This window comes from Fundulus heteroclitus, chromosome 22, assembly GCF_011125445.2.
Source record: "Fundulus heteroclitus isolate FHET01 chromosome 22, MU-UCD_Fhet_4.1, whole genome shotgun sequence".
NCBI classification, from domain to species: domain Eukaryota; kingdom Metazoa; phylum Chordata; class Actinopteri; order Cyprinodontiformes; family Fundulidae; genus Fundulus; species Fundulus heteroclitus.
The window spans coordinates 16,285,173-16,312,328 of NC_046382.1; the positions used below are offsets into that span (position 1 = coordinate 16,285,173).

The 27,156-nt window shown below is 42.3% G+C and overlaps 1 protein-coding gene across 1 annotated transcript in view; it reads left to right on the plus strand.

The window, feature by feature from the left end:
* sptlc3 (serine palmitoyltransferase, long chain base subunit 3) overlaps positions 1-26,965 on the plus strand; it is a 35,419-nt gene extending 8,454 nt beyond the window's left edge. The window contains exons 5-12 of the mRNA XM_012874848.3: positions 5,784-5,908; positions 7,198-7,291; positions 12,724-12,829; positions 15,114-15,333; positions 19,136-19,262; positions 24,953-25,088; positions 26,080-26,209; positions 26,311-26,965. Coding sequence (XP_012730302.2) covers positions 5,784-5,908; positions 7,198-7,291; positions 12,724-12,829; positions 15,114-15,333; positions 19,136-19,262; positions 24,953-25,088; positions 26,080-26,209; positions 26,311-26,424 — 1,052 coding nt within the window. The 3' untranslated portion in view covers positions 26,425-26,965. The remainder of the gene's footprint in view (positions 1-5,783; positions 5,909-7,197; positions 7,292-12,723; positions 12,830-15,113; positions 15,334-19,135; positions 19,263-24,952; positions 25,089-26,079; positions 26,210-26,310) is intronic.
* The last annotated feature ends 191 nt before the right edge of the window (positions 26,966-27,156 follow it).

The window sequence follows — 27,156 nt, forward strand, 5'->3', positions numbered from 1 at the left end:
TTGAGATACTTGATCTTCGGTAGAGCTGCGCGACATATCGGATTGCAGACAGAGGTCTCAGCGGCAGTCAATGACGTTTTCTAGGAAGTAAGGGCAGCCGTCTTACATGACATGTTCGTCGGGTTTGGCTGAGGGTATGCGATGAGGTTCAAGGGGATAAACAGGGAGGTGGGGGGGACACCTCTGTGTGCCTTTTTACGGCACGCTGGAGCTGTGGTAACGCTGGGTAAGCTGCTGGAACATTTTGTCCAGATGAAGCTCCTTTTTGGAGGTCAGTAGCGAATGGGAGGCGGTTATTTTAGGTTGAACATTGCAGGAGAAACGGCTTATAATGTTGAAGATTTTTCCCAGTAGAGACGCGAGGAAAAGTGAGCATAAAAGCGAGGCACGAGGAGAACAGAATCGCCACTCAACGCCGACAGAACGAGCATCTGCGCTCGTCTGTGTTCTTGAGGAGCTTGAGTCAAAGCCGATCCGTCAGAGGCTACCAGGAGCAGCCGCGCCTTCCTTAACGTCCCGTCAGAGCTACAGGCTGATCGCCTCCGTGCCACGCTGCATTGATGCAGTAATTCCTGCAAAAAGGAGCCCCAGCCACGTATGGAGTGTATGTACTGTACGTTACATGGAGATACTTTTGAGTAGGCTGATATTTGTGTATTAAAATAATTTTTGTGAGAAACTGAATTCCAGGTATTTATTGGCTGTGGGCGTCAGTCATGAAAATTGACCGGAATAAATGCTTGAATGCATCACTCTGTGAATTTCTCTTGTTAAATTGAGTTCCTGAAATGAACTTTGTGATATTCTGATTTACTGAGAACCACCTGTATACCCCCCCACCCCTAAATTATACCATCAGTATGTTTAATTATCTGTCAGTAACCGTAATGCTATATGAATTATTCAGCTTTTCTTCAATTATGTGCAGTGATAATCAGCAGAGATACATTTTGGCCCTCAGAGGAGCCCAGGAAGTCATGTTGTTGTGGATGAGCTGTCATAGCTCTAAACCCCCAGGATTTCAAAACAGGATGCAAATGGAAAAAATACATGGATGTGTTATTATAATAATAATAAGGATCAGAAAGTGGGATCTAATGAATTTTGAATAGTGTCTTATCTTTTGATCTTCAGCCCATCTTCTGATCAGATGCTAGTGGCAGCATGAAGCTCATTTCAGGCATAGCAATCTTGCAGGCTTGGAGCTCTAATGACTAGCAATCAGCCGCGTGTTTCTGTCAAAACATGCGATGAGTGAACATCACGGACCTCGCTGGTGGAGTTTTCTTCAGAGGAGCACCTCTCCCCGTCTCGTTATTGATGTTTTTAAGAGTGTGAAACCTCTGCCGCCAGTTAGTCGTGTATCTGCTGAGAGCGGGCTTACGAACGGGGCGGGCAAACAGGCTGAGACTCAGAGTCTGTGCCGTGGTATCAGCAGTTTGACACGGAAAAGAAACAACAAGGACGGTTTGTCAGTGCACCAATCCCTCAACCACCCCTAAAAAAAAAAAAAGGAAAAACAACAAATCCATTATTCATTTCTTTGATTTATTTATATGTTTATTTCTCCTTCCAAATTGGACTGTTTTAGTCTGATGTCTTTCAGCTGTCCTGGTGAGTGAGTTATGGAGAAACAAGCACTTCTCTCATGAGACCATATGTGAAATAAATATTTAAAGACCCCGGCGTCTCCTTAAGAGCTGTCATGTCGCTATCACAGCCATAGCAATTTGTAATCGACCAAAAATCCTAGATATCTTAAAAGCCAGTATCAGACAATTTATTAAAAAAAATGAAAAGATATAGCTTTTAAAATGGCACAATTCACTCAGTTGACATAATTTCCTTTTTACATTTAGGCTCAACATGTTATTTTTTTTTGTTAATAATTGTACTTTAAGTTGACGTCTTGGTCAACCCACAATTACCGGAACAAAGTGTAATATTCAGTCAGGGGAACTTTAATTAAACACAGACGTTGTCAGCAGCTGTAGACAAACTGGAAATGTGTGCTTAAGGAGCACACGGAGTAGCTCTAAAGTGTAACGTTAGACACAAAGTGCAACAAGGCGCGCCCTCTAAATAAAGGCAAACCAAACATTCATGGGTTGGTCCTCCTCTTTCTGCAATCATTAACTTCCTGTTTGTCAAATGATCTCTACTGTCAAGCATTTCAATTAATCACCTTCCACCAATAAGGAATACGGTTCAAAGCACAAACGCGTTGGCGCCACTGGTAAAACTGTGGACAAGGCCTTAAATCAAAAACAATCGTTTAGTACTGTTGCATAATCTCACACTGAGAAACGTCTTTATTTTGAGGCACATTTACAGCTTCACAATCAAATCACATCGCGGTTTGAGTGTGTACAATGTCACAATCCCAAAGGGCTGGTGCTAATAATATGGATGACGATGTCGATAGACTCACACACTTGATGCATCTCTGTAGGGACTGGGGTGCTGGGGACCTGCTGATGAAGGAACAGGAAAAAAAACAGGCAAATATGCATTAATCTTAGTCAATATGCCGCAATGAAATGTTTTTTTTAATATCGTTCAGCCATTAAAGCTTATTCAATCCAATAAAACCTCTGGTTTTAAGAAATAATAGTTTTTAACTAAATGTTGGAGGCACACATATTAGAAGTATGCGTTTTAAAATACATCAAAAATGAAATATAAACATTTGCACCTCACGCCCACTGTTCGTTACGGTAGAGGACCTATAATGCTGTGGGCCTGTTTCTCTCCCTCACGCTATGGGATCCTGGGCAAAATAACAAAATATCATGAAACAGAAGGAATATGAAACATAAATCTGAGGACTTCTGCCAGACTTCTGCTAACTGAACCAAAACAGTTGACCAGAACGTCACATAAATGGTTAATCAGACACAAAACCCACCTTGTGTGGCCATCTTTGTTCCCTGACCTAAATCCTACTGAAAACCTGTGGTGAGCTGCTTGTAAATGCTTTAGAAAAAGCTTGAGTCCTATTTTATCAGTACAAAAGACAGAAATAATTTCTGCCTGTAACTCTGATAGTTTGTGTTTTTCACCAAATATGATAACAAAGATCTTGCTAACTCAAATAATTAGAAGACCAAGCTTATAAAGGGTATAGATGTTATCTAATAGGATGGTGCCAAACTGAGCAGGGCGAGCTAAATCTAATAATCACTCTCCTTTACCTGAAGAGTATCAAGATCTAAAGAAGGCTTCTGAAGGTTAAAATATCAATAGGAAGGCGGGGCACACCTATAAAGCTACTGCCAAGGGAAATGTTCCTTAAAGAGAGCAAATGCCAGTGCAGTCTGATTAAAAAAGCTGCACGTGCAAAGCACCCAGGCACGGGCCCGTGTGCTTGAGCGGCCGAGGAAATGTAAGAATCGATCTACCTTGGCGCGTGGCCTGATGGAAAGCACCGAATGGGAATCGCCATGAAGACAGAGCCGGCTCGCTTCATGGCAGTTTTTATGCTCATCGCTCAGATTTCCATTTTCCTGGCCTGCCTGAAACGTCTGTCAGCTTTAGCGTTTAACGCCTGCCCTGTGCGGTAATGACTGCTGTTGGCTGTGACCGTCGCGATTAGCATGCCGTGCACATGCAATGAAGACTCCGTAATTCTGCGTTATTACTATTCATTTTTTTTTTATTCCCTCTGCAGAAGGTCACCTGTGTTATTTCTTGTTATTGCAAATGTAACGACACACGCTGAGTGTATTGGTATGTTGTTTTTTGTTTTTGTTTTTTTAGCAAATTTGCATCATACCTGCAGAACACACGGCGCTTGGCAAAAGTATTTACACTCATTGGACCTATTCGTGTTTTGCCGCATTGCAACCACACAAAGTTGCCTAAGGGCAATTAGAAAGACCAATTAACCTACCAGTAGGGCTGAACAATTAATCGCATTTTCAATATAATCACGATTTAAAAAAACGCAATTTCCAAATCGCAGAGTCTGTAATTTTTGGCTATGTAACAATTAGGGAGTTAGACACGTCCATTAGGTGTTGGTAAAATGTTTAAAGTGGGTTTGCCTCCACATGGAAGTGAAGACAGTTGCAGCAGTGAGATAATCTAATTGTATTACTTTTAGAGTTTATATAATCATACATAGCATTAACTACAGGTCAATCAGTTTAATACATAGACTTGCTTGTTGGTTGCACTTTATGTTCAACAAGGATTGATGTCCAATTAAATTAAAAGCTGTTCTCTTGAACAATATTCTGATTAATAGAAACATTAAAAGTTCTTGTTTTAAATAGTTCTTGTTTACGAACATCTTTATTTATAGGCCATTTTTGTTGCTTGTGGTTAATGCAGAGAAAAGTCAAAATTGCAATTTTGGTTGAAATATATTGTAGACAGAACGCAATCATTACTGCTTTGAGTTTAGATGCTGCGGGTGTGTTAGCAACTAATCCACATGGCGAGGAAACAAAATGATTTGTTGTTTGTATATGTTTAAAAAGACATGATAAATTAAACTGGGGGAAAAAATCGCATTAAATCGCAATATTAAGAAATAAAAATCGCAATTAGATTATTTTCCAAAATCGTTCAGCCCTACCTACCAGTCATGTCTTTGGACTGTGGGAGGAAGCAGGAGTACCCAGGGAGAACCCGCACATACACATGGAGAACATGCAAACTCCATGCAGAAAGAGCCCAAGAACCAAGGACTGTGTTGCTGCAAGGCAATAGCACTACCAACCCTGGTCTGTCATATTAAATCTAATTAAAATAGGTTACAGTTTGTGGTTGCAATGTGACAATACCTGAAAAATTTCAAGGGGAGTGAATAGTTTTTTGCGAGGCACTGCAACATAATTAAAGCCTACTTCATATAAGCCGTTGAGCCCTGTATCCCGACACTGTGACTATAATTGTTCCACGTAACAGATGGCCACGCAGGCAGCCACCTAAAAATGTCTTATTTTGTGCTCAGAATGAAAGAAACACCGTGTCAGATGGCACATTAGCACAAAAATGAATTCTGGTCCCCACCTGCCATATTGGTTTATCACCAACTGTTTCAGCCTCATATTGTCCAACAGAATCATTTTCGACCTTGCGGGACCTATTCTGAGATTAGCTTGGGTGAAAGAGGGGGAAAAAAAAAAAAAAAAAAAAAAAAAAAAAAGATGAGGGGAGCTGCAAGTTCCAAGTTTGTCACGTCGTGAATCTACAAGAAATGAGTCAAAATCGAGAGAGAGAGAGAGCGAGCTGATCCAGAGGTTTGTGTTCGGGCCTTTTTGCTTTTGGAGGAGACGTTATCATCTGTAAAAAAAAAAAAAAAAAAAAAAAAAAAAAAAACTTAGATTGGACAATTAGAGAAATGTCAACAAGAACGTCAAGGAATAACGCCCTCTCTGATAATGCCTGCATGCACAAAGATGGCGGAAAAAAATGAGTTTCATGAATAATCTCAATGCAATACCAAGAGTGCACAATGTTAATAACGCTTTGGTATGTTTGGAAAGCAATGTCTGCTGGTTATTTTAGTCCAAGTGTTAAGAAATCGCACTCTGCGTGCTAATAATGGGCCATGCTGCGAGATGGAGTCTCACTTTGGTGGAGACCAAGACGCTCATGGCCACACAGAGACAGTTGGAAGGACTGTAACAACGGATGAAGAGCAAAAAAAAAAAATCCCAACCGAGATCGCTGTTGCAATGGCCGACGATAACCTCGCCCCTTTGCAGGCTTTTCTGTAACGCAGCCTTTATGCACGGCGAGAGACTCAAGTTTCTGTGTTTTCCATCTTGCAGGTAACCTGAAAATACACGAGGAGCTGGAAGAACTGGTTGCCGACTTCCTTGGAGTCGAGTCCTCCATGATATTCGGGATGGGCTTCGCAACCAACTCGATGAACATCCCCGCGCTCGTGGGGAAGGTACGCGATTCTACACGCTTTTCGCACTCACCGAGTGAAGCACGGTGGACGTTAATGCAATTAGCCGAGCTCTTGTTCCCGTCTGACATAAGAACTAAATTAATAAAAACCTAAATTCCTGACCACATCAGTTAATTAAAATCCTAATTGAACCTTACAGTAGCCAGACAAGGAGGTTCTGGGCTTAAATGTCTGCTTTCAAGCACTCAAGACAAGTAAGGGCAGGTTTTGTTATGAGCGCCACTTAAGGGTCCCGCTACCCATAATCTGGCCTCTTGGCACGCCCCGCCTGCTCCGAGCGGAGCTGACAGAAACCAGCGGCAACGCGAGGCAGGGGTCTCTGCGATTCGACCGGACAGGAGGAAAAAGAAGGAGGGTTGACGGTTTAAGTGATGAGAACAGGCCCGTTTTATGCAGCCCAGGACTCGCAGCGGCCCCTTTAGGCTGCGGCTCTGTCGCTAACCCTGTGATGTCTGCCGTGGGGGGGGGGGGTCAAGCCTCACTGCCAGCGCTGTCCTACAGGGACAGCGTGAGCCTGGACAGGCCTCCCAGCGCAGGCAGAGTAACATTAGAGTGACAGCTGTTGGTGGACCAGCCTGACCCCGGGACATACGGAGCGTATCTGTCACCGAGTCGGTGTCAACACAACCCCCCACCCCCCCCACCCCTTACGACATTATTCTGATTAATGCTCAGCGCTTCAGTGTTATATATGCTAATGCTCTGGAGAGAATTTCATGGAATAACTGAATTAATTTGCATGCAGATCTTTATGGAATATGAAGCATCATATTTTCTATAAAGAAATTATAACAGATCAGCTGATAAAAATGTTATCAAGCATTAAAGGGGGGGGGGGGGGGGGTCTTGTGTAGACAATGTCCATACATTCTGTGCAGGGGGAACCTGGACATGAAAGACTGTGATTAAGACATAAATGAGAGAGGGAAAAGAAGAGGAAAGAGTTGACGAGTAATTGGCCATGAGAATCCTTTTTACTCGAAAAAAAAAAAACTAATTTGCATAACAGGATTGCTTTTTTTTTTTTATGCCTAAACGCATAAAACCCAAGCAATCTCTTAAAGAACAGATGCATTAGGTCGGTCACATGGTTGCAGTTTTCACCCATCAACTGTTGGCAATCTAGTTGATTTTTTTCTTTTATGAAACTACATGAACTATTCACACGGCGATGTAAAAGTTGCCTTCTTATCAATAATCAAAGATTAAAATCAGGTTTGCACGGATGTTTTTGAGGAATCTCACTGTGGCTTTTTGCTGATTCGCAGGGTTGTTTGATAGTGAGCGACGAGCTCAATCACACATCTCTGATCTTGGGGGCCAGACTGTCGGGAGCTACGATTCGGGTGTTCAAACACAACAGTAAGTTCATCTACAGTCTCTTTTCACGTGTCGCACAATTCATAGCAGGTGAGATCCACATTGCAATAAGACTCTTTCCTTGTGTGTTTTATCACTGAGGGCAACGTACTTTGACCATAAGCACAATCATGTTGTCAGAGCAAAGCTTTTCCTGCTTGGTTCTTCTCTGCTGTTCCCATTATTTTCCTTTACAAGATGTGCAGATTTAGAGAGGAGTATTGTATTTGTATTGTATAAAAGTATGTTTAGAGTTATAAACAGGTTTTATCAACCAGCAGCAAAAAGGATCCAAAAAAAAAAAACACTAGTTACATACAATGAGTTGGAAAAGTGTAAATATCCCTCGAATCTCCCCAGTTACAGTGATGTTAAAGCTTCAAACGACTATTTGTTATTATTATTATTATTATTATTATTATTATTATTATTATTATTATTATTAATACATGATGGATCAACATGAAATAGTAGAAAAAAGACGCATGGTTTGCAAACTTTAGGGCTGCAATAACAAATCGATAAAATCAATAAAAATCGACAATTAAAAACGAATTTCATCATCGAGTCGTTGTGTCTCGCGATTAATGCATAGGTCGCCATGTCGCGGAGCCGTTTACCAGTCCTGACTGGCTGCAGAGCGACATAAATTAAGCGGGGCAGAATTTTCAAATACGTTTTTTTTTTTTTTTTTTGTAATAAATTCTGTAAATGACGACACAGAGAATAAAAATAAGTCCTCAAAACCAAAAAAATCAGCAACATGTGAGATTTGACTTGGCACGAGAGCACCGCAGTGATGATGCAGGAGCCGAAACAACATGGAGTCACTGACGAGGGCGATGGGAGCTCAGCAGCAGGGTAAGTCGTTACAATATCTCACGTTTGTTCCGTTTCAAAGTGAGGAAACCCCCGACAGCGCTTGGCTCGTGGGCTGTGAGCGGAGTCATGGGCGGCGCCATGAAGCACAACTAGAACTCAGCCTTAAAGCGAGGGTCGGCGATTTTTCCAGAAGTTTCCCCAAGTCCCTTTTTGAATAACTGCGCTGTTCATATAGACACCATTGACTAATAAATGTTTGACTAACAGTCTGGTCAACATAACGTTTTTTATTTGAAGCAATTTCTTTTCTAATATTATTGTAACAGAACACCTGAGTAGCAACATGTCTTTTTTTCTTTTTTTGTTTTCGCTTATTTGCTCCGTCAGTCCAAATGTTCAAGTTGGAAAAAAGAGATGGAAATGAGAAAAAATTTGTCGATTCATTGATTATTAAAATAATTGTTAGTTGCAGCTCTAGCAAACCTTTCACAAACAGGAATTAAAAAAAAGGGTGATTTCAATTGGTATGTAGTCTGCAAAATCTAGAGACCAAGATTTTTTTTGCCTGCCCTTCTCTGCCTCACGCTCAACCAGTGTTGACAGAGAGCGTCTGTGAACATTCATTTCCACAGACTGGCCACAGATCCGTGCTTTGACTGGGCCAGTCTTATGCGAGAATATACTTGGTTATTAAACTGTATGGCTGTGGACGTTTTGGCTCTGGAAGATGAACCCACGTTCCAAACTTAAGTGTTTTAAAGCCTGTAACAGATCTTAACTCTGAGCAGCATCTCTGTCCCTGCTGGATAAAGCCTCCCCACAGCATCATGCTGCCATCTCTCCTTTTCACGGTGGGGAAATGGATGGATGAATGGGGGTTTTGCATGCAGACAACACTGTAACATGCAGACAACACCGCATTAACAGCACCACCTTCCACATGTTTGCAGAATCCCCTGCAAGGCTTGTGGCAAACCGCAAGCACACCTTCTTATGGCTTTCTTCCAAAAATGACTTCTGGCCATGTTACTGTGAAGGCGTGCTTTGAGGAGTGGAGTACGACTAACAGATGTCTCGTCAACAGATTCTCCCGCCTGAGCTGCAGATCTCTGTAGCTCCTCCAGAGCTTCTCCGCACATTTTATCCCTGAACCTGTCTGCTGTTGTTCCTCGGTCTTCATGGCGCTGTCTGTTCACTAATGTTCTCTGACAAACCTCTGAGGCCTTCACAGAAGAGTTGTACTTGTGCTGAGATTAAGTTACACACAAGTGGGCTTCATCCACTAATTGGGTGACTTCTGAGGCCAAGCTCGTTAAGAGTAAAATATTCTGAATACGAAATGCTGGTCACAATTTAGATGTTCTTAAATTGTAATAACCACGCATAATTTTCCTTCCACACAGTAATGAGGTGCTACTTTGTGTTTGTCTATTAGATAAAATACACTGAGGTTTTTCATTAAATGTGAGGAAATAGGAAAGAAATTCAAGGGACTTGAGTGCTTTTACTAGACATCTTATATATTTAGTTATGTTGTTTTGCTTAAAGTCCGTTTTCTGAGAAAAAAACAACAACAACAACCAGCCTTCACGGTGGAAGTAGGATTCCCTGGAAAACACACCACCTATCTCTGGACAGAACACAAACAGAACACCACAAATGGGCTAGTCCTTTAGCAGCAAATGCATCCTGACAGGTGCAAGCTCAGTCAGTTCTAGTTCCACCAATCAGACCCCCAAGGCCTGTCCAAAGGCGAAGGAGCCTCAGGCATCGGAGCAGCACACCCCCCCTCGCCATAAAGCCTTCAGCAGCGGACTACCCGAGCCCTCGTTTATTAGAATTACCTCTAACCGGGTTAGAAGTTCGCAAGAAATACAGTCACGTTTTCCCTATGTCAGTTTTTTAGTGCATGTGTGTGTGTGCACGTTCCCAGGCGCTGGAATGTTTACGATTTGCATGTTTAGCAGACGGGGTTAAACATGCAACAGACAGGGTGAACTGGTCTGTACAGTCCAGCAACATCCCTGCTTGTTTATAAGAAGCTGCGATGACATTTTCCCTTTTTTTTTTTTATATATATATATATATTTTTTGCTTCTTTTCCATTTGATATGTGTATGTATTTAATGCTTATTAAAAAATAACCGCATTAACTCAACTCTGAGGGAGAATCAAAGACGTACAGTAGCAATTTATGGATATTCGCTACTGTGAGCGCATGTCCAATGAGCAGGAAGATAAGCAGCTAGCCGCACGACGACTCGTATCGGATCAGAGCTTATCTTAAATCAGAGTGATACCGTAAAATTATCTGCGGTCCGGTCTCCTTCACGTGGATTTCAGCGGCGCCGGATGCATTCGGGGTCTGTTGCGCTTCAGGAGGGGGATATTAGCGGCAGCAGAGCATCTGCTGTCTCCTAAATGAACCTGTGTCTGCGTGGAGGCAGTAATATCGATCATCTAGACAGACTGTTGGCTGTGGCAGCTTGTTTTTTTTTTCCGCTGCTCACGGCTGGACTGGAGTTAGATTTTAAATATGGAAAGATCAGGAGAGTTAGAGCTGGTCGTATACTGCCATCTGGTGAATAGTAGCAGAAGATTGTGAAAACTTTCCCATATGTTTTAAAAAAGAAATCTAAGAAATTCATTTGGAAGAGCTGACATTTTAGTCTGGATTTTACACCATGTTACCTTTTTAAAAGTATCCATTAAGCTCAGTGTGTAATTTGGACAGAAACCTCAGATATGCAAGAGTGCAAAGGTTTTTCCTCTTATTACTTTCATTCAGTTGTTGAAGGGATCATTATTGTTTTCTTTCTACATACAGTGCCTTGCAAGAGTATTAATATAACCCTTAAGTTTTTCTACAACGTACAACCAAAACAACCCAAAAGTATTTTATAAAGATTGTCAGTTACAGGCCACACAAAGTGGTGCATAGTTATGAACTGGAAAGAGAATCATACATGATTTTAAAAAATGTTTACAAGTAAAAATCTAGTAAAATCTTGTTTTCGGGTTCTCTACTTTGTGTAACCACAGTTCAACACAATTAAAGCCACAAGTCTTTTGGGGAAGGCTTTGGGCATCTAAAGATTGTTTTTCTTTTTTTTTTTTCTTTTTAAATAAGATTTTGCTCCAGACTTTGACTGCTTGTTTACAGTGGTTAGTTCTGCAGGGAGGAGAACTTCTGCCTTGGTCAATTAGTTAATTAATTAGAGTTTATTAAAAGTGCTAACAGGCCAAACATCACCGACTAGCCCACCAAAAGCCAGTAAACTAATTAAATAGCACCATGATAATTTTAGACAACTAGAATAAAATATAAAATTTATATCTCAGGACTTGCAATCAGAAATTAGGATACTTTAGAGGCACATTTTAAAAAATAATAGAGTTGTAAAAATTCTGGAAATCTACAACACTTAAAGCCATACCAAGTAATTTTCGAGTGGCGCGCCCCCTACAGGTAAAAATAGCACTGTTGTAAACGCTCTATTCCAGGTCTGCACACAGAAAGTTGCTAGGGGGAGATGACAGACCCCTCAATGGTCTCATAAACACTTGGATTACCATCACAGGGATTTAGAAGAGAAAATATTAAGGTAAGGCTTTAAGTAAAGAAAACAAATTACTCAAAAATCTATTTTAAAATGTTATAGAGCAAAACAAAGATGAACTAGGATAAAACCTGAAAAACAGGAATATATACACTGCAAAAACAGAACTAAAAATAAGTAAAAGTTTCGTGAAATTAGTGCGCTTGTCCTTGATTTGAGCGGGTAAATAAGATTATCTGCCAATAGAATGAGTATTTTGTTACCTGACTCCGCCAGATAGATCTGCTCCGCATATCCATCTGGAAACCTTCCGTTGAAGTAAATTTGGGAAGGGGCGAAAATACTGGTTAGCTGATTGGCCTATGTTGGTGATAGACGGGCCAAATAAACCAATCAGATTCGTCGTCGCTCGTAACAGTGCGACGACGAAAACACAACCACAAGCCAAGCTACTCTTGCTGCTGCAGGTAAAGGCTCGTTAGCTCAGCAGAGAAATACTCTGTAATTCCGATAAAACTTGCTCGATAGCCACGCTAACGCTAGTTTCATCGGCTGAAGCCGCCATGTTGTTTAGACTGAACTGACGCGCTTCCCGTTGCGTCACACCTCAACGCCAACGCTGATTGGACGTTCGTTTGGTGAACGGCTCCAAATTTTCTTTAACGGAGAGTAGCCAGACTGATCTGCGAGTTAAACCATGAAAGCTCGCGAGATCAGGATGGTCTCACGAGGCTAGCTTCCCTGTCCCTGCTTAAGAAAAGCATCCCCACAGCATCATGCTGCCACCACCAGGTTTTACACTGGGAGTGGTGGTACAGGGGGCATGAAGTGGGTCTTTTCTGTCATAATTAGTGTTTTGAATGTAAAAAGCTACATTTGGATCTCATCCAACCAGAGCGTGTGAATACTTCTGCTATGCGCTGTGTGACATGTTATGGTCTTTGAGATTAGTTTCTACTGCCCTAATATGGAATAATTTTTAAATATCATTACGGTGTGGATTAATCAGGGTGGCTTTACTCACTCGTTCTTTTACGTGTGTGTGTCTTTCAGACATGCACAGTCTGGAGAAGGTGCTACGAGAGGCGGTTTGCTCCGGGCAGCCTCGGACCCACAGACCCTGGAAAAAGATCCTCATCATGGTGGAGGGCATCTACAGGTGAGCCATACAGACTGCGGCTTATCTCATAGCTTATTCTTATTATCTTAAATGCTATGACTATCAGTCTTTTTTAAGCAAGGGGTCTTTAGCAGAATCTGGTAAAAATCTTTATTCCTAACCCGAGGTGAGCCTGTTCTTAGACACCCCTGTGACGCTCTCTCGTTCTCATTTGCCTCCCTTCCTACTGTTTGAATAATTGATTGTATGTGCGCTGGCAGGTGGATGAGTGTCTGGCTGGGTAGAGTGTGATTACCGGGAAGAAGGGAAGAGGTATTGTGTGTCTCTTTCTGGCGCTGAGCTATATCCCGAGTCTTAGTGACCCTCTCCATCTGCTCATTAGCTCCAATTCAAGGCCAAATGGAGCCACTGAGATTGACTTGGCTGAACCCCCAGCTCCAGCTGTTTATTATTGACATGGTGTCTTTTTTTTCTCCTATTTTGCCTCGTTTTGCCCTTAACTGTCAGCACACTGCAACAATGAGGCAAAGCCTTAAACATGGAAGCAAGCCCAATAAAGAGAAAGCAACATCTTATTTGACTTTATTACGCCGCCTTGATCAACGCGTGCCGCGTGATTCACACGCGAGAGCAAAACGCCTCGTCCTCCGTACAGCTCCGGAAGAACGAGTGCTCCATCTTTCACCTCCCTGGAACATCAAAAGGCCTGGATAAGGAGACTTTAGCTCTATCCCCCCGTCTCGCCTTTGATGTCCACAACGCTCCTGGTTCGGCTCTGTCTTCTATCATTCGGGCTGCAAGGCTCAGCCAAAGAAAGCATAGCAGGTCAAGGATTGTTACAATTCCCCAGCTATATAATTACTTATTCCGTCTATTTGTAGCCTTAAAAGGTTTCCATCAGAAGGGGAGGAAGAAGTGGGAGAAGGATGACAGGGAAGAGTAAAAAAAAAAAAAATGGCTGCAGAAAGATCTTTGAAAAACTGCATCAGCTCAAGCAATATGCAGTTCTGGCAAAGAAAAAAGTTTCCATCAGCTCCTCACGGGCATGAATGTTATATTCACTTGGATCTTTTAAAGGCTTATGTTAACCTTTCATTTCCACAGGTACCATACTAACATGAAACAACGTGCTTTTAGCTGCCGTCAACAAGCGTCCGCTGTAATTCTGGCTGGATGTTTGACTGCTCTTAATATCTGAAACGGTGCAGTTCATTTCAACTATCTTGGTTTCCTGGTTCGAGCTTTGGCTTTTAGGCTCAGTCCACAGATTATCAGTAGAGTTGACATCTCGGCTGTTCCAGGAGCTCGTCTTGGTTTATCTGATGCAAAACCAGTTGTGCTGGACATTTCGGTGGAGCCTGAAAGCGTCTGTTTTGACGTCCTCTCGGTTCATTGGGATGTCAAGCCGGTCTCACAAGGGACGGTGGAACGCTGCAAAAAGGGAACCAAAGTGAGTGAAAATTTCTTCAAATTAGTATATTTTTTTTTATTTGAAGAGCTAAATAAGATTATTTGCCAATTGAATGAGCATTTTTACCCCTAAAATAAGATAATTAGATACCCTGCACTTGAAATAAGGTGATGGACGTGAATTGCTCTTATTTTAAGTGCAAAAATCTTATTCCATTGGCAAATAGTCCTATTTACCTGCTCTAATCAAGGAAAAATACACTGATTTCAAGAAAATTTCACTTAATTCTAGTTCCCTTTTTGCAGTGAACAGGTTTTCGCAGTGGCACCCAGGTTCTAATCAGCTGGAGTCCTGCTCATTTCTGGGCTGAGGACAGTTTGGGCCGGACCGAGACAAAGATCCCTGCCAGACATCGAAACAATTTGGACAAATCATCCGTCTCAGATGGCCTTTCTGAAAACTCCACCTGATCGCCTGTTAAACATTGATGGCCTGTCATCAAAAGCCGGGGCCGTCCCAGGAAACCAGCCGCCGTGAATGATGACCGGAGCGGTCAAATATCGATCCAAAAGCAGACCAGCAGCTTGATGCAGGACATTTCCCCAGATTCTCTCGTGGGTTTATGTCTATATTTGAGATGGTTTTGCATGATTTTGGCCATGTGTGGATTACACAGGGAACCCGCAATAAATGCAACCGTGTGCGGTCAGTCCTTGTTTTTTAATATTCATAGGAGTTATTTGTTGTCTGGCAGTTTTACACAGAAAAAAAAAGAAGTGTTCAAATGCATCCTTACAGACCCCAAAACAATATTACATTCATGAGTGGACGCACACGTTCCAGTACAAGACGTCAAAAGTCGAGTTGTTTTGACTTTTTGACGCTAATGACTCAGTTTCTGTCTGTTGTCAGCATGGAGGGGTCAGTGGTCCGGCTGCCTGAAATCATCGCCCTGAAGAAGAAGTACAAAGCCTACCTGTACCTGGATGAAGCCCACAGCATCGGCGCAGTGGGGCCTTCGGGGAAGGGAGTCACCGAGCTGTTTAACGTGAACGCGGCCGACGTGGACGTGATGATGGGGACCTTCACGAAGAGCTTCGGGGGAGCCGGAGGCTACATCGCAGGGAGAAAGGTTTCTTCCTCTTCCTCTCACTTCAGCCATCCCTTCAGCTGTTTTATGAAAGAGAGCGCTCGGAAAACGCTGCAGTAAACACGCCATTGTTCACTCGAGCTGAAATGAGTCTGGTCGCTGATCAATTCGGACTCAAATGGGGTCAGGATAGATTTTACCATGTAGATGAGATTAATCACACTGAAGCCATTCCAATAGCCTTTGGTTCTCATTACAGAGGATCCGATAGCTAAGCTGACACGTTCTCGAGTGTGTTTAAACACCACTAATCCCGCTTTAAAGCCAGATAAAGCAATGCAAATTATTATCTATAAACAATTGGCAATTTTTAAGAATTAGTTGCAGCAGGTATTAAGAACAGATGGCACTGGATGGTATATAACACCACGGCTGTGCCTTTTTTTTTTTTTTTTTTTTTTTGTAGGCCTCATATGTTCAACAAATGTTCAATAAGCTGGAAGTCAGGGTCTTTTTTATCCTTTTGACTCTATTAAAAAGTACACTTTGGTACATAACCGCACTGGTTTCAAGGCTGTTGATTAGAAAGCAAGGAAACAGGCTTGTTGTTGGAATTAAGCTCTTAAAAATGGACCCTTCCTTTCCCCGCCTTATGTTAGCTCGGTCCTGCTCTGCCTTAATAAGAAGGTAAAGCTGGCCGGGGGCCAGCCCCTTCTTGTGGCACGCATCGGAACTGCGCTCCAGATTTAACGGGATGATTTTTAACAAGCACGATGATGTTTGAAGTATGAACGTGCTGCCTTGGTTTGACAGCTGGCGGTTGTAAACTCTTGAAAGGAAAAGGCAGGAAAGGAGAGAGAAAGGATATTTGTTGTTGTGGCGAAGCGCCCCAAATCCTGCGTTAAGTGGATACGGGCTGACCGAGAAAAGGCTCTGCACATGTTCCTCTGGAAAACAGTCATCTTTTAGCTGTTTTATGAGAGGACCAAAAATAAATGCACCCCAAGCTCCTTATAATTCACTTCAGCAGAGAGGGTGTACGGCGCATTATTCAATTACCCTCAAGTCCAAACCTGGTCTTCACTCAAAAAGGAGAAGTCACGAAATAGGCAGAGCCGAGAAAGGAGCCAACCGCAGATTTCCTCTGTTTCACGTAAAAAAGTCAAACAGATCTGAATACCTGAGTACACTGCAAAAACGGAACTAAAAGTAAGTGAAATGTTGTTGAAATGAGTGTATTTACCCTTACTTTGAGCAGGTAAATAAGATTATCTGCCAGTGGTATTCTGACCCTTAAAATAAAATAATTAGATGTCCTGGACTTGACATGATATGACGGAGAAGAGTTGTTCCTGTTGTAAGTGCAAAAATCTTATTCCATTAGCAGATCAATTAAACCTGCCTGCTGAAATCAAGGACAACTACACTCATTTCAAGAAAAATGTAATTGCTTGTAATCCCCTTTTTTGCAGTGTAATTACTAAATGCACTTTTCAAATGAGTTTAATTTTTTTAAGTGAGAAAAGCGATCCAAACCGCCCTTCAGTTGTTTTAGGAGCGAGGTTTCGCCCCATTCTAACTCTCATTCAGCAAACACTGTGGGATTTAAAAAATACTTTTAATAATCTTCATTATTGCAACTTTGGACAGTCCAATAAAAAAACGTGTGCTCCGCATTCAACCCATCCCTCAGGGAGCAGTGGGACCCAGTGTGAGCAGCATTCTGGGGCCTGTTCTTGCTCAGGGACCCAGAGTGGCTGCCCGTGGGATTCGAACCAGGGAGCACACCAAATAGTGTTATTTGTAAAGTTTGTAGGTCTTGATTACTGCAGTTTAATAGCAAGTAGGCGTTGATTTTCTTCTCCAACCTTTAGTAAACTGCGCCGCCGAAAACTGAAAACTTAATTCTTCTTTCAGTAAATATTAACTGTAAAAATTTAAAGGAAATGCAGCTTTAAAACACCCTGAAAAGTTCCTTCACCACATGAAAGCCACTCCAAGTAATAGCTGATTAATCTGATTCCATAACCTGGTTGAGTTATGAACATTAAAGTAGTTTTCAACCAAAGTTGCTTAGCTCCGCTCTCTCGCTCCGGGGGCTTTATGAGTGAGTGCGCCACGCCATCGCTGTGGCCGCCGTGTGGCTTCGGGAAACACCCCCGAGTTGTTGCTGCGAGCCCCCAGGCATGAGATGGATCTCAGACATGTTCTCCTAACTCGCTTATCTCGGCTCCCCCGAAATCCTGCGGGACCACAGAGCTGTGAAAAACCTCTGGCCTTAAACAAAAACAGATGCCGGGTCGTTCCAGAGCTCCCCTCCTCTCGTTTGAACATTTCCACTAAAATCCCCCACCCCCCCCCCCCCCCCCCTCCCTCCGTGTGTGCGAGGAAGCCTCAGCCGCCGCAGCCGCCCGGTTGGGACAGATGGCGGCGAGCGGAAACGGTGGCCAGACATCATCTCCGGCTGCGTGTCATCACCTCGCCGCCGTAGAGCCGAGGCCCCGCTTCCTCGCGTCTTCTCACCCCAGGAGCCTCCACCGAGTCAGCTCCCTGAAATTGGGCTTCTCCCACCTGTCAGCCGCTGGCAGAATTAATCTCCTGCTGACACTTCAGAATAATGAGCCTGACAATCCTCATTCAGGCTGGTTCTGTCATCGCTCCGCTCTGCGTTTGGGAGCTGGAGACGGGGGAAAGGGTCCAGGGCTACATCGCAGTCAGGGCCAGGTTCCTTCTGGTGACAGAGAAAAGATCTGAGCTGCTTCGACCACTTTTCAGTATACATCAGCGCTCTCTGGTGGCGACAAAAAAGAACTGCAAGTCCTCTGTGTTATACAGGACTGTCTCGGAAAATTAGAATATTGTGATAAAGTTCTTTATTTTCTGTAATGCAATTAAAAAAACATGAAGTTTCCTACATTCTGGATTCATTACAAATCAACTGAAATATCGCACACCTTTTATTGTTTTAATATCGCTGATTATGGCATACAGTTTAAGAAAACTCAAAAATCCTATCTCAAAATATTAGAATATTTCCTCAGACCAAGTAAAAAAAAATAATTATAACAGCAAAACAAAATCAAACATTTGAAAATGTCCATTAATGCACTCAGTACTTGGTTGGGAATCCTTTAGCACAGATTACTGCATCAATGCGGCGTGGCATGGAGGCAATCAGCCTGTGGCATTGCTGAGGTGTTATGGATGCCCAGGATGCTTCAATAGCGGCCTTTAGCTCATTTGCATTGTTGGCTCTGGTGTCTTTCAGCTTCTTCTTCACAATACCCCACAAATTCTCTATGGGGTTCAGGTCAGGGGAATTGGCAGGCCAATCAAGGACAGTAATGCCATGGTCAGTACACCAGTTACTGTGAGAATCTGATGTCGTCTCTTAACCACTACCATACTTGTGATTTAGTTTACTGAACCAAGCTGAGTGTTTTTCAAGGCTCAGGAAACCCTGCAGTGTTTCGAAGTTAATTAGACGATTCAAGGTGATTAGTTGAATAGCCTACTAGTATACTTTATCACGATATTCTAATATTTTGAGATAGGATATTTGGGTTTCTTAAGCTGTAAGCCATAATCAGCGATATTAAGACAATAAAAGGCTTGCGATATTTCAGTTGATTTGTAATGAATCCAGAATGTATGACATTTCATGTTTTTTAATTGCATTACAGAAAATAAAGAACTTTATCACAATATTCTAATTTTCTGAGACAGTCCTGTACGTGGGCTCTGAATTGTGAGGTTTCTGTATATTTTGGGATTACCAAGGCAGCGTTTTCCCAGTGATTAAAAGTGGACACGTCTCTCCTGGTTGCTTGTGTCCCCCCTCCAGGAGCTGGTGGACTACCTGCGCAGTCATTCTCACAGCGCGGTATACGCCTCAGCCATGTCCCCTGCAATCACAGAGCAGGTCACACGCGCCATGAAGTGCATCATGGGAAAAGACGGGAGCACAGAGGGTAAGTCTCTGACAGTGTTAGGGCTTTTGCTTTCCAGGGGTCCGTACCCAGACGCCCCACCAAGGATGACACAGCATTCATACGTTGTCACAATTTGACACGTTAGACTTTTGAATGTATTTTACTGGGATTTTGTGTTAAAGACCAACACAAAGTAAATGTTACCTGGTTTTAAAAATGTAGAAAGGGTGCGGTGCATTTTTATTCGGTCCTTTGAGTCTTCTGTTTTTTTTTTTTTACCTATACAGGTATAGGTATATTTATATACCTAGCAAACGTTTTTACTAATTCAACTTCTCTAAAAATCTCGAACTCAGACGGATCAGATGGAGAGCATCTGCGAACATCGATTTTCAAGTTTTGCCACGTACTTGTAATTAGATTCAGGTCTGGACTTTGACTGGACCGTTCTAACACATTTAAATGTGTTAAACATCCTTATTCGTCTCATCTTACCGGAGCTCCCTCTTCCACATGTTTCCTCTGTTCCCATCATGGTTGGCTGTCTTTCAAAGATGACATTGATGACACTGCCTTTAAGGGCTGAAACGGTGGCATTCACAGTTAATAGTTGTCCTGTCCACAGAGTCCCCCACCTGAGTTGTGGATCTCTGCAGCTCCTCACAGGCTACCTTAGACCTCTTTGCTGCTGGGCCTGTCGTTTCGGGGGACAGACATGTCATTGCCAGTTTTACCCCCTAATTACCTCCTGTTCCTCAATTCTGCATTTCTTTGTGTCATGTCTGTTGTATAACATTACACTAAATACACAGAAGTCTTGGCTGTGCCATGCAAATGTGTAGAAGTGTAAAGGGTACTAGTAAGTAAATATGGAGTGAATTGTCTTCCATTATTGTTTCAAGCAAAGAACACGTTTTGTGAATGGAAATTAAAAAAAAAAAATACAATCCAGAAATTAAACTTGGAAAAACTTCAGTAAAAAGTTTTGAAAGTAACTTTGCTGTTTTCTCAGATTTTATTTGTTGTTTAAAATGTAAATTTTTTTCAGATTTAAGTTTTTAATTTCTTTTTTTTCCAAACTTAGACTTAGACTTAGACTTTCTTTATTGTCATTCTGTATGCACAGAGTGCATACAGTGATAAAGTGCAGCAGTGATATTGGAGACTAAGAGTTGAGCAGCATTTATAATGCTGGATAAGGATACGATACAAATGTGCAAATCAGCGAGTGTGGTACACAGTCCATTTTATACTTCAGCAGTTCAAGTCTTGCCATAACAGTTCAAATTTCTCTTTTTCAGATTGAGTTTTACCGATTGCATTCTCTTCATTTCTGGGGGCGGGCTTTCCTCTGGAGTGAGGAGCAAAGACACATTTCTATTGGTCTACATCAGGGGTCTCCAACATGGGGCCCGCGGGCACCAGGTAGCCCCCAAGGACCACATGTGGTGTCCTCAAGCCCGTTCTAAAACTAGCACAACCCTCCAGTGAGCTGCATCTAAAATGTTATTCTAGTCTGTTGTAATCACACTTGCATTCATATAGATTTAAATATTACAACATCTTAAAAAAAGAGCATTGCAAATATGTTTATTGGTCAGCGCTGATCCTTGTAGTTCAAAGGTCAGTACTGGCAGCCCTTGGTGTGACACAGTACCGATGAAGTAGCTCTCAGTTGGTGACCCCTGGTCTGCATGGACGTTAGCAACGGCATTTTTATTGGTCGATGTGCGCGTCAAGAGCAATAACTGAGGAGAACGTGAGCTATGAAATGCAATTTGAAAAGAACGCAATTTAAAACGCAAGCGAAAAACAGAAGGGAAAAAAAATAATGGAAATTAGAAAAGCGGAAAAAAAAAAAGGGAAATGAAAGCGGGGGGAAAAGTAAGGAGAAAAAAGAAAAGGGAGAGAGAGAGTAGTAGAAAAAAAGAGGTGGTGAAAAAAAGAATAGGAGAGTGAGAGGGGGTGGGTGGAAAAAAAAAGAGAGAGAAGGGGAGAAAAAAGTAGAGGTTGGGTGGGAAAAAAGAAGAGAAGCTAGGCTAGAGATACGGATTTTATAAAATATATATATATTTTTTTTTTATAAAAAATATATTTTTTTTTTATAAAAATATTTTTTTTTTATAAAAAATATATATATTTTTTTATTTTTTTTTTAAATATATTTTTTATAAAAAAACAAAAACAGTTACTCTCAAAGCATTTTTTGATTAAGAAGTTTTCAGTTTAATCGATTTTTATTTTTATTTATTTTTTTCAATTTTGCATTTACAAAACATGTTTTCAGCTTGCAACAATAATGGAACAATATTCACTTCATACATAAACCTATCAGCAAGACCTCTTGGTATCTATTTGGCAAATCTGCCAGCGACGGGGGAGTCTAGATATAAACAGTTGTGTAGTTTAGTTGTAAAAAATGCATTTCACTCAAAGAAAGGACACTATTAGGAAAAGTCCCGGCTTTCTGAGCGCCGTTATGGCTCTCCGTATACATCCCGCTTGTTCTTTCCAATTTGCAATTGTTTGCTTTTCGGTGCAGAAACAGCAAGCCCAATCTGGAGGACACCATCGGGGTTAGCATTAGGAGTTGGACCTGCAGGAAAACGCTAGCAGCTGCTCAGTGAGAAAGTCTGGAAGCAATTACACGGCTCTGCCATGGCAGGGAGAAGGGGAATCATGCAGTCCATGAGCATTTTCATTTAAGCCTTGTGATGAATTCTGAGACGGTTCTGCTTTAATTGAAATCGACATGAGAACAGGGAAGAGGGGCTGTTACTGGACCAGTTAAAGCAGCTCCTGTGCTGGAAGAGGTATTTAAAAAAGGAAGACACACTGGCAGTGATGGTAAATCAGTGACGTTTTAAAGCATCTAAAGCATGTGCGCTGTAGGGCAAACACGAACAGACATAAAAATAAAGAAAGCATACCTCCTCCGTTGGTGGAGGTATACTGTGGGTCCACGCAAAGATGAGCAACTTTTTAATCTGGCTCTGAATCAGACATGCCTTGCGTCTGACGTAGCGCAGCGGAATGGCTGCTGCAGAGAAATCAGTCTTGACCTGTCTTAGTGAGGGGAGGGATCCCAGGGAGAGCTGCAGCACAATAAAACACCTCCAACAGCTCTTTCTCTTTGCCGCCTGTCTTCTCCGTCTTTCTTTTTTTCTTGTTTTGGTTTTGCTTTGGTCCGACAGCCAGCTACAGCCGCGCAGTTTTGTTCGTAGGATTTCTGTGTCTTGCAGCAGGCTTTTGACCTCCGCGGCCTCGATCTTAGCAGAGAGGAGCAATTTACAAAATGGGGCCTGTGCTTTTTTGGCAGCTGTCCGAACGTTATGTTTTTCCCTCTCTCTCTCTCTCTCTCTCTCTCCTCGCCACCCCTCTCTTTCTCTTGTTTTGCTGAGATAAGGGGATTTAAAGTGCTCTCTTACATCTCTTTGAAAGAACTGCCAATCTGTTCCCAGGTAATCAGAGGGAAACCGAGCTGGGATCCAAGGCCGCCTCATGCCAGACTCCGCTGCAGCCGCAGAGCAGCAGGCTCCCCGGCGATTCACATTGTTCAAGGGGGGGGGGGGGGGGGGGGTCAGAGCGCCTCTGCTGCCTTTGATGTGATTTCTAATATAGTCATCTGAAATCCCGAGCGACTGATGCTCACGCATTGTTTACGTTCAGCCTCAGTCATGGCTAAGCTTCACTGGCAGTTAATAATTTTGTGCAAAAATCCATCATTACTAATTTGTGAGCCCTCATTCTGGCAACGAGCGAGCGTGTATACCCCGCTGTCAGGCAGACAAAACTGAACCATCTGCTGCTGCTGCTGCTGCCGCCGCTGCTGCTGCTGCAACCCATTTGTGATCGTGAACAAATTTATGGGGAAGGGTACAGGGTGTCGACACGGTCCTGGAAAAGTCCCGGAACTCAACTTTAGTCTTTTCCATGTCTGGATAAACATGGAAAAATAAACAAGTGTTGAAAAATCTTTGTATTTTCCTGACTTTTTTCTCTATCCTGTTATCTAAATGTTGTTCTTTCTTACATCCTTCCCTCTTTCTGTCTTTCCTTTCTCTCTTTGCTTAGACACTTTCTTAGGACTTCCTTTCACCCTCCCTACTTTCCTTTCCTTTTTTCTTGCCCTGCTTTCCCTCTTTCCTTGTGTCCTTCCCTTCTTTCCTTCCTTGCTTTGTTTTGTTGTTCTTCCTCCTTTTATCCTTTGTGTCCTCCAGTTTTTGTTTCGTCCTTTCTTTTACTTCATTGTTTCCTCCTGCCTTGTGTCCTACCTCTCTTCTTTGTGTCCTTCATTCTTTTTTCCTTGTATCTTCCTTCCTTTCCTCTTCTTTTCTTTCTGTGTCCAATCTTCCTTCCTTCCTTCCTTCCTTTATTCATTAATTTCTTCCTTCCTGTGTCAAACCTTCCTTCTTTCCTTGCTTCCTTCCTCTGTGTCCATCACTCCTTTCTTATTCCCTTCCTTCCTTTCTGTATCCAACCTTCCTTCCTTTCCATCTGTCCTTCCTTCCTTCTTTCCTTCCTTCCTTCCTTCCTTCCTTCCTTCCTGTGTCAAACCTTCCTTCTTTCCTTGCTTCCTTCCTCTGTGTCCATCACTCCTTTCTTATTCCCTTCCTTCCTTTCTGTATCCAACCTTCCTTCCTTTCCATCTGTCCTTCCTTCCTTCCTTCCTTCCTTCCTTCCTGTGTCAAACCTTCCTTCTTTCCTTGCTTCCTTCCTCTGTGTCCATCACTCCTTTCTTATTCCCTTCCTTCCTTTCTGTATCCAACCTTCCTTCCTTTCCGTCTGTCCTTCCTTCCTTCCTTCCTTCCTTCCTTCCTTCCTTCCTTCCTTCCTTCCTTCCTTCCTTCCTTCCTTCCTTCCTTCCTGTGTCAAACCTTCCTTCTTTCCTTGCTTCCTTCCTCTGTGTCCATCACTCCTTTCTTATTCCCTTCCTTCCTTTCTGTATCCAACCTTCCTTCCTTTCCATCTGTCCTTCCTTCCTTCCTTCCTTCCTTCCTTCATTTCTTCCTTCCTGTGTCAAACCTTCCTTCTTTCCTTGCTTCCTTCCTCTGTGTCCATCACTCCTTTCTTATTCCCTTCCTTCCTTTCTGTATCCAACCTTCCTTCCTTTCCATCTGTCCTTCCTTCCTTCTTTCCTTCCTTCCTTCCTTCCTTCCTGTGTCAAACCTTCCTTCTTTCCTTGCTTCCTTCCTCTGTGTCCATCACTCCTTTCTTATTCCCTTCCTTCCTTTCTGTATCCAACCTTCCTTCCTTTCCGTCTGTCCTTCCTTCCTTCATTTCTTCCTTCCTGTGTCAAACCTTCCTTCTTTCCTTGCTTCCTTCCTCTGTGTCCATCACTCCTTTCTTATTCCCTTCCTTCCTTTCCATCTTCCTTCCTGTCCTTCTTCCTTCCTGTCTCCCTCTCTCCCTCCCTTGCTTGTGTTTGTTTTATTTTTTAATTTAAATTTTGGAGCCCACAGTAGAGAAATATATTTGCATTAATTCATGGTGAACCTTTGTTTAAGTCAACATAAAAGGGTGACGCCTCAGATGAACATGTGGAGGAACCCTGAGGTTACATTGGCCTAGGTGGAAGTGTGGACGTTTGGAGGAGATGCCACTGCAACACACTGAGACACAATAAATGTTGTTCCCCACGGGGGGAGAAATTGGAAGTATGCAGGGAAAAATCAATGAGTTGTTGCATTACTCATCCACATCTGGTGATGTCCTTGTTTTAATTGGAGGCATTAGACGGATCCGCCAGTTGGCAGAGAACACCAGATACTTCAGGGCCAAGCTGAAGGATATGGGCTTCATCATCTACGGGGATGATGACTCTCCTGTGGTCCCAGTGCTGCTCTACATGCCAGGCAAAGTGGTGTAAGTCCACCTAAACGCTTACCTACGCACAAACACAGCACAGGCCAGTGTCACACGATTCACGCCTTTCAACACAAGCACCGGTTTGACATGAATAACAACCTCAAAATACGTTAAAGAGCTATTAAAAAATAATTATGACATACTAAATATGTCATAATCATAATCAGAGGACCAGGAGTTCCAGGGCTCAGGTGGCGACTCTGTTGTTAAAAGCCATGTGACCGAAGCAGAGGAGCACAGTCATCACTGGTGTCATTTATGAGCAGTGATGAAAGGGTAGGGACATTTATATAGCCTAATATCAGTAAATATATTCATCTCAGATTTCAATATTAGCCCACTTTTTCGTAACTTTGCATCCCTGAGATAAATAATTAAAAGGTGTATTTCTGCTTTGTTTTTATTGCTATTTCAGACCCCAGATAACGCGTTGGCTATTCAGCCAGTGGGGAAAAGTAAAATAAATGACTTCCAACTCAGCAGAAAAGGATTTATTTAAAGAAAATGCTGCTTGAAAATACCTGGCTTTGCTTTCTTAATGACTTGACAACCTTTTCATACTATTTATACTGCTTTAAAAAAAACAAACTAGTCTGTTACTGACATAAGGAGTGTGAATACCTGGTCATTAAATAGCTACCAAAGACTTATTGTAGACCAAGCAGCTGTGTGCGATACTCATATTAAGTACAATGATAGTCCAATAACAACATATAGGCGATTCATTGTGCAGCTCTAGTATGCTGTAGTTCTGGGTTTCTGCATGTTAAACTCATAATTTCTGTTGCAACAATATTATTTTATTGAAAAAACACGGTTATTGAACAGCCACAGCTGTTCAATAACCGCCCTTTGCAAGAGCTGCACCCAATGATAGCGAGATGTTGCTTCTCTGCTATACCATAGAGCCCTATTTACTGTTGGGTTATGATACAGATATTATTGATATTGATGCACGGACGATTAACGCATTTTTCTTGCCAACTAGGGCATTTGCTCGGGAAATGCTGGCGAGAAAAATCGGCGTGGTAGTGGTTGGCTTTCCCGCCACACCGATCACAGAGGCCCGAGCTCGGTTTTGCTTGTCCGCTTCGCACACCAGAGAGATGCTGGACCAGGTAAACGCACAAGAGAAATGTACCAACATCAGGTGTTTTACTTTAAATATACCCGAGTCAAGGCTCTATTTTTCCTTTTTTTTTTTTTTTTTCACCTTCAGGTGCTGCACCACATGAATGAAGTAGGAGACCTGCTCTGTCTGAAGTTTTCACGGCGGAAACGCTCTCCTGGTCCTGACCCCTGCAAAGGGACAGACTCTGAGGTGCACAGCTGATGTGACCCGTGGCACCTGGACTCCACAGTGTCGAAACTAAGCGTCCCTCCCCGCTGCAGACCCATTAACGCGTGTCGTAGGGTCACACCTATGTCTCCGCACAGAGGAGGGCACAAATGTTTGGCAGCTGCTTTTTAGACATCATCGTAACGGACTGATTCAACAGAAGAGGTGGTTCTGCTCCCTTTTGAATTAAATTTATTTCTTAATACATTTGTTTATGAGTGCTTACTGAAAATTACTGCAGAAGCGTGCGGCCGGGGCCAGTTTAACTTAAAAGAAATTTGCAGAAATGTGTTTAGCGTTGCCCACATAACAAGGCCTTACATCAGTCTATTTGGTGACCAAGTCTCCTTGATAGAGATACAAAAATCACTTCTTTTTTTTTTTACACAACTGTGTCAAAATGTTTTTATATTAATTTGTTGGAAACTGTTTCTTTTAATATATTTTTTATGAAACATGTTTGTTCCTCATAAATTATTACTAATTTTGAAAAATGCTGTCACTATTCAAGAATAAACTATTTTACTTGCTATAATTTATTTTGTATTATGTTAAAGGAGCAGTAGGTTTACCCAGAATCATTCTCATTTGTCACCCGGGATGGAAATAACATTCCCTGTAAACAATCGGTCCTCTCCATCAACAACGTCTTAGTCGATGTTTTCTCCTTTTAAACCTGGAGGTACGCTTCAGAAATACTTCGCTGCAGTGTGTGGCCCGTGTTCA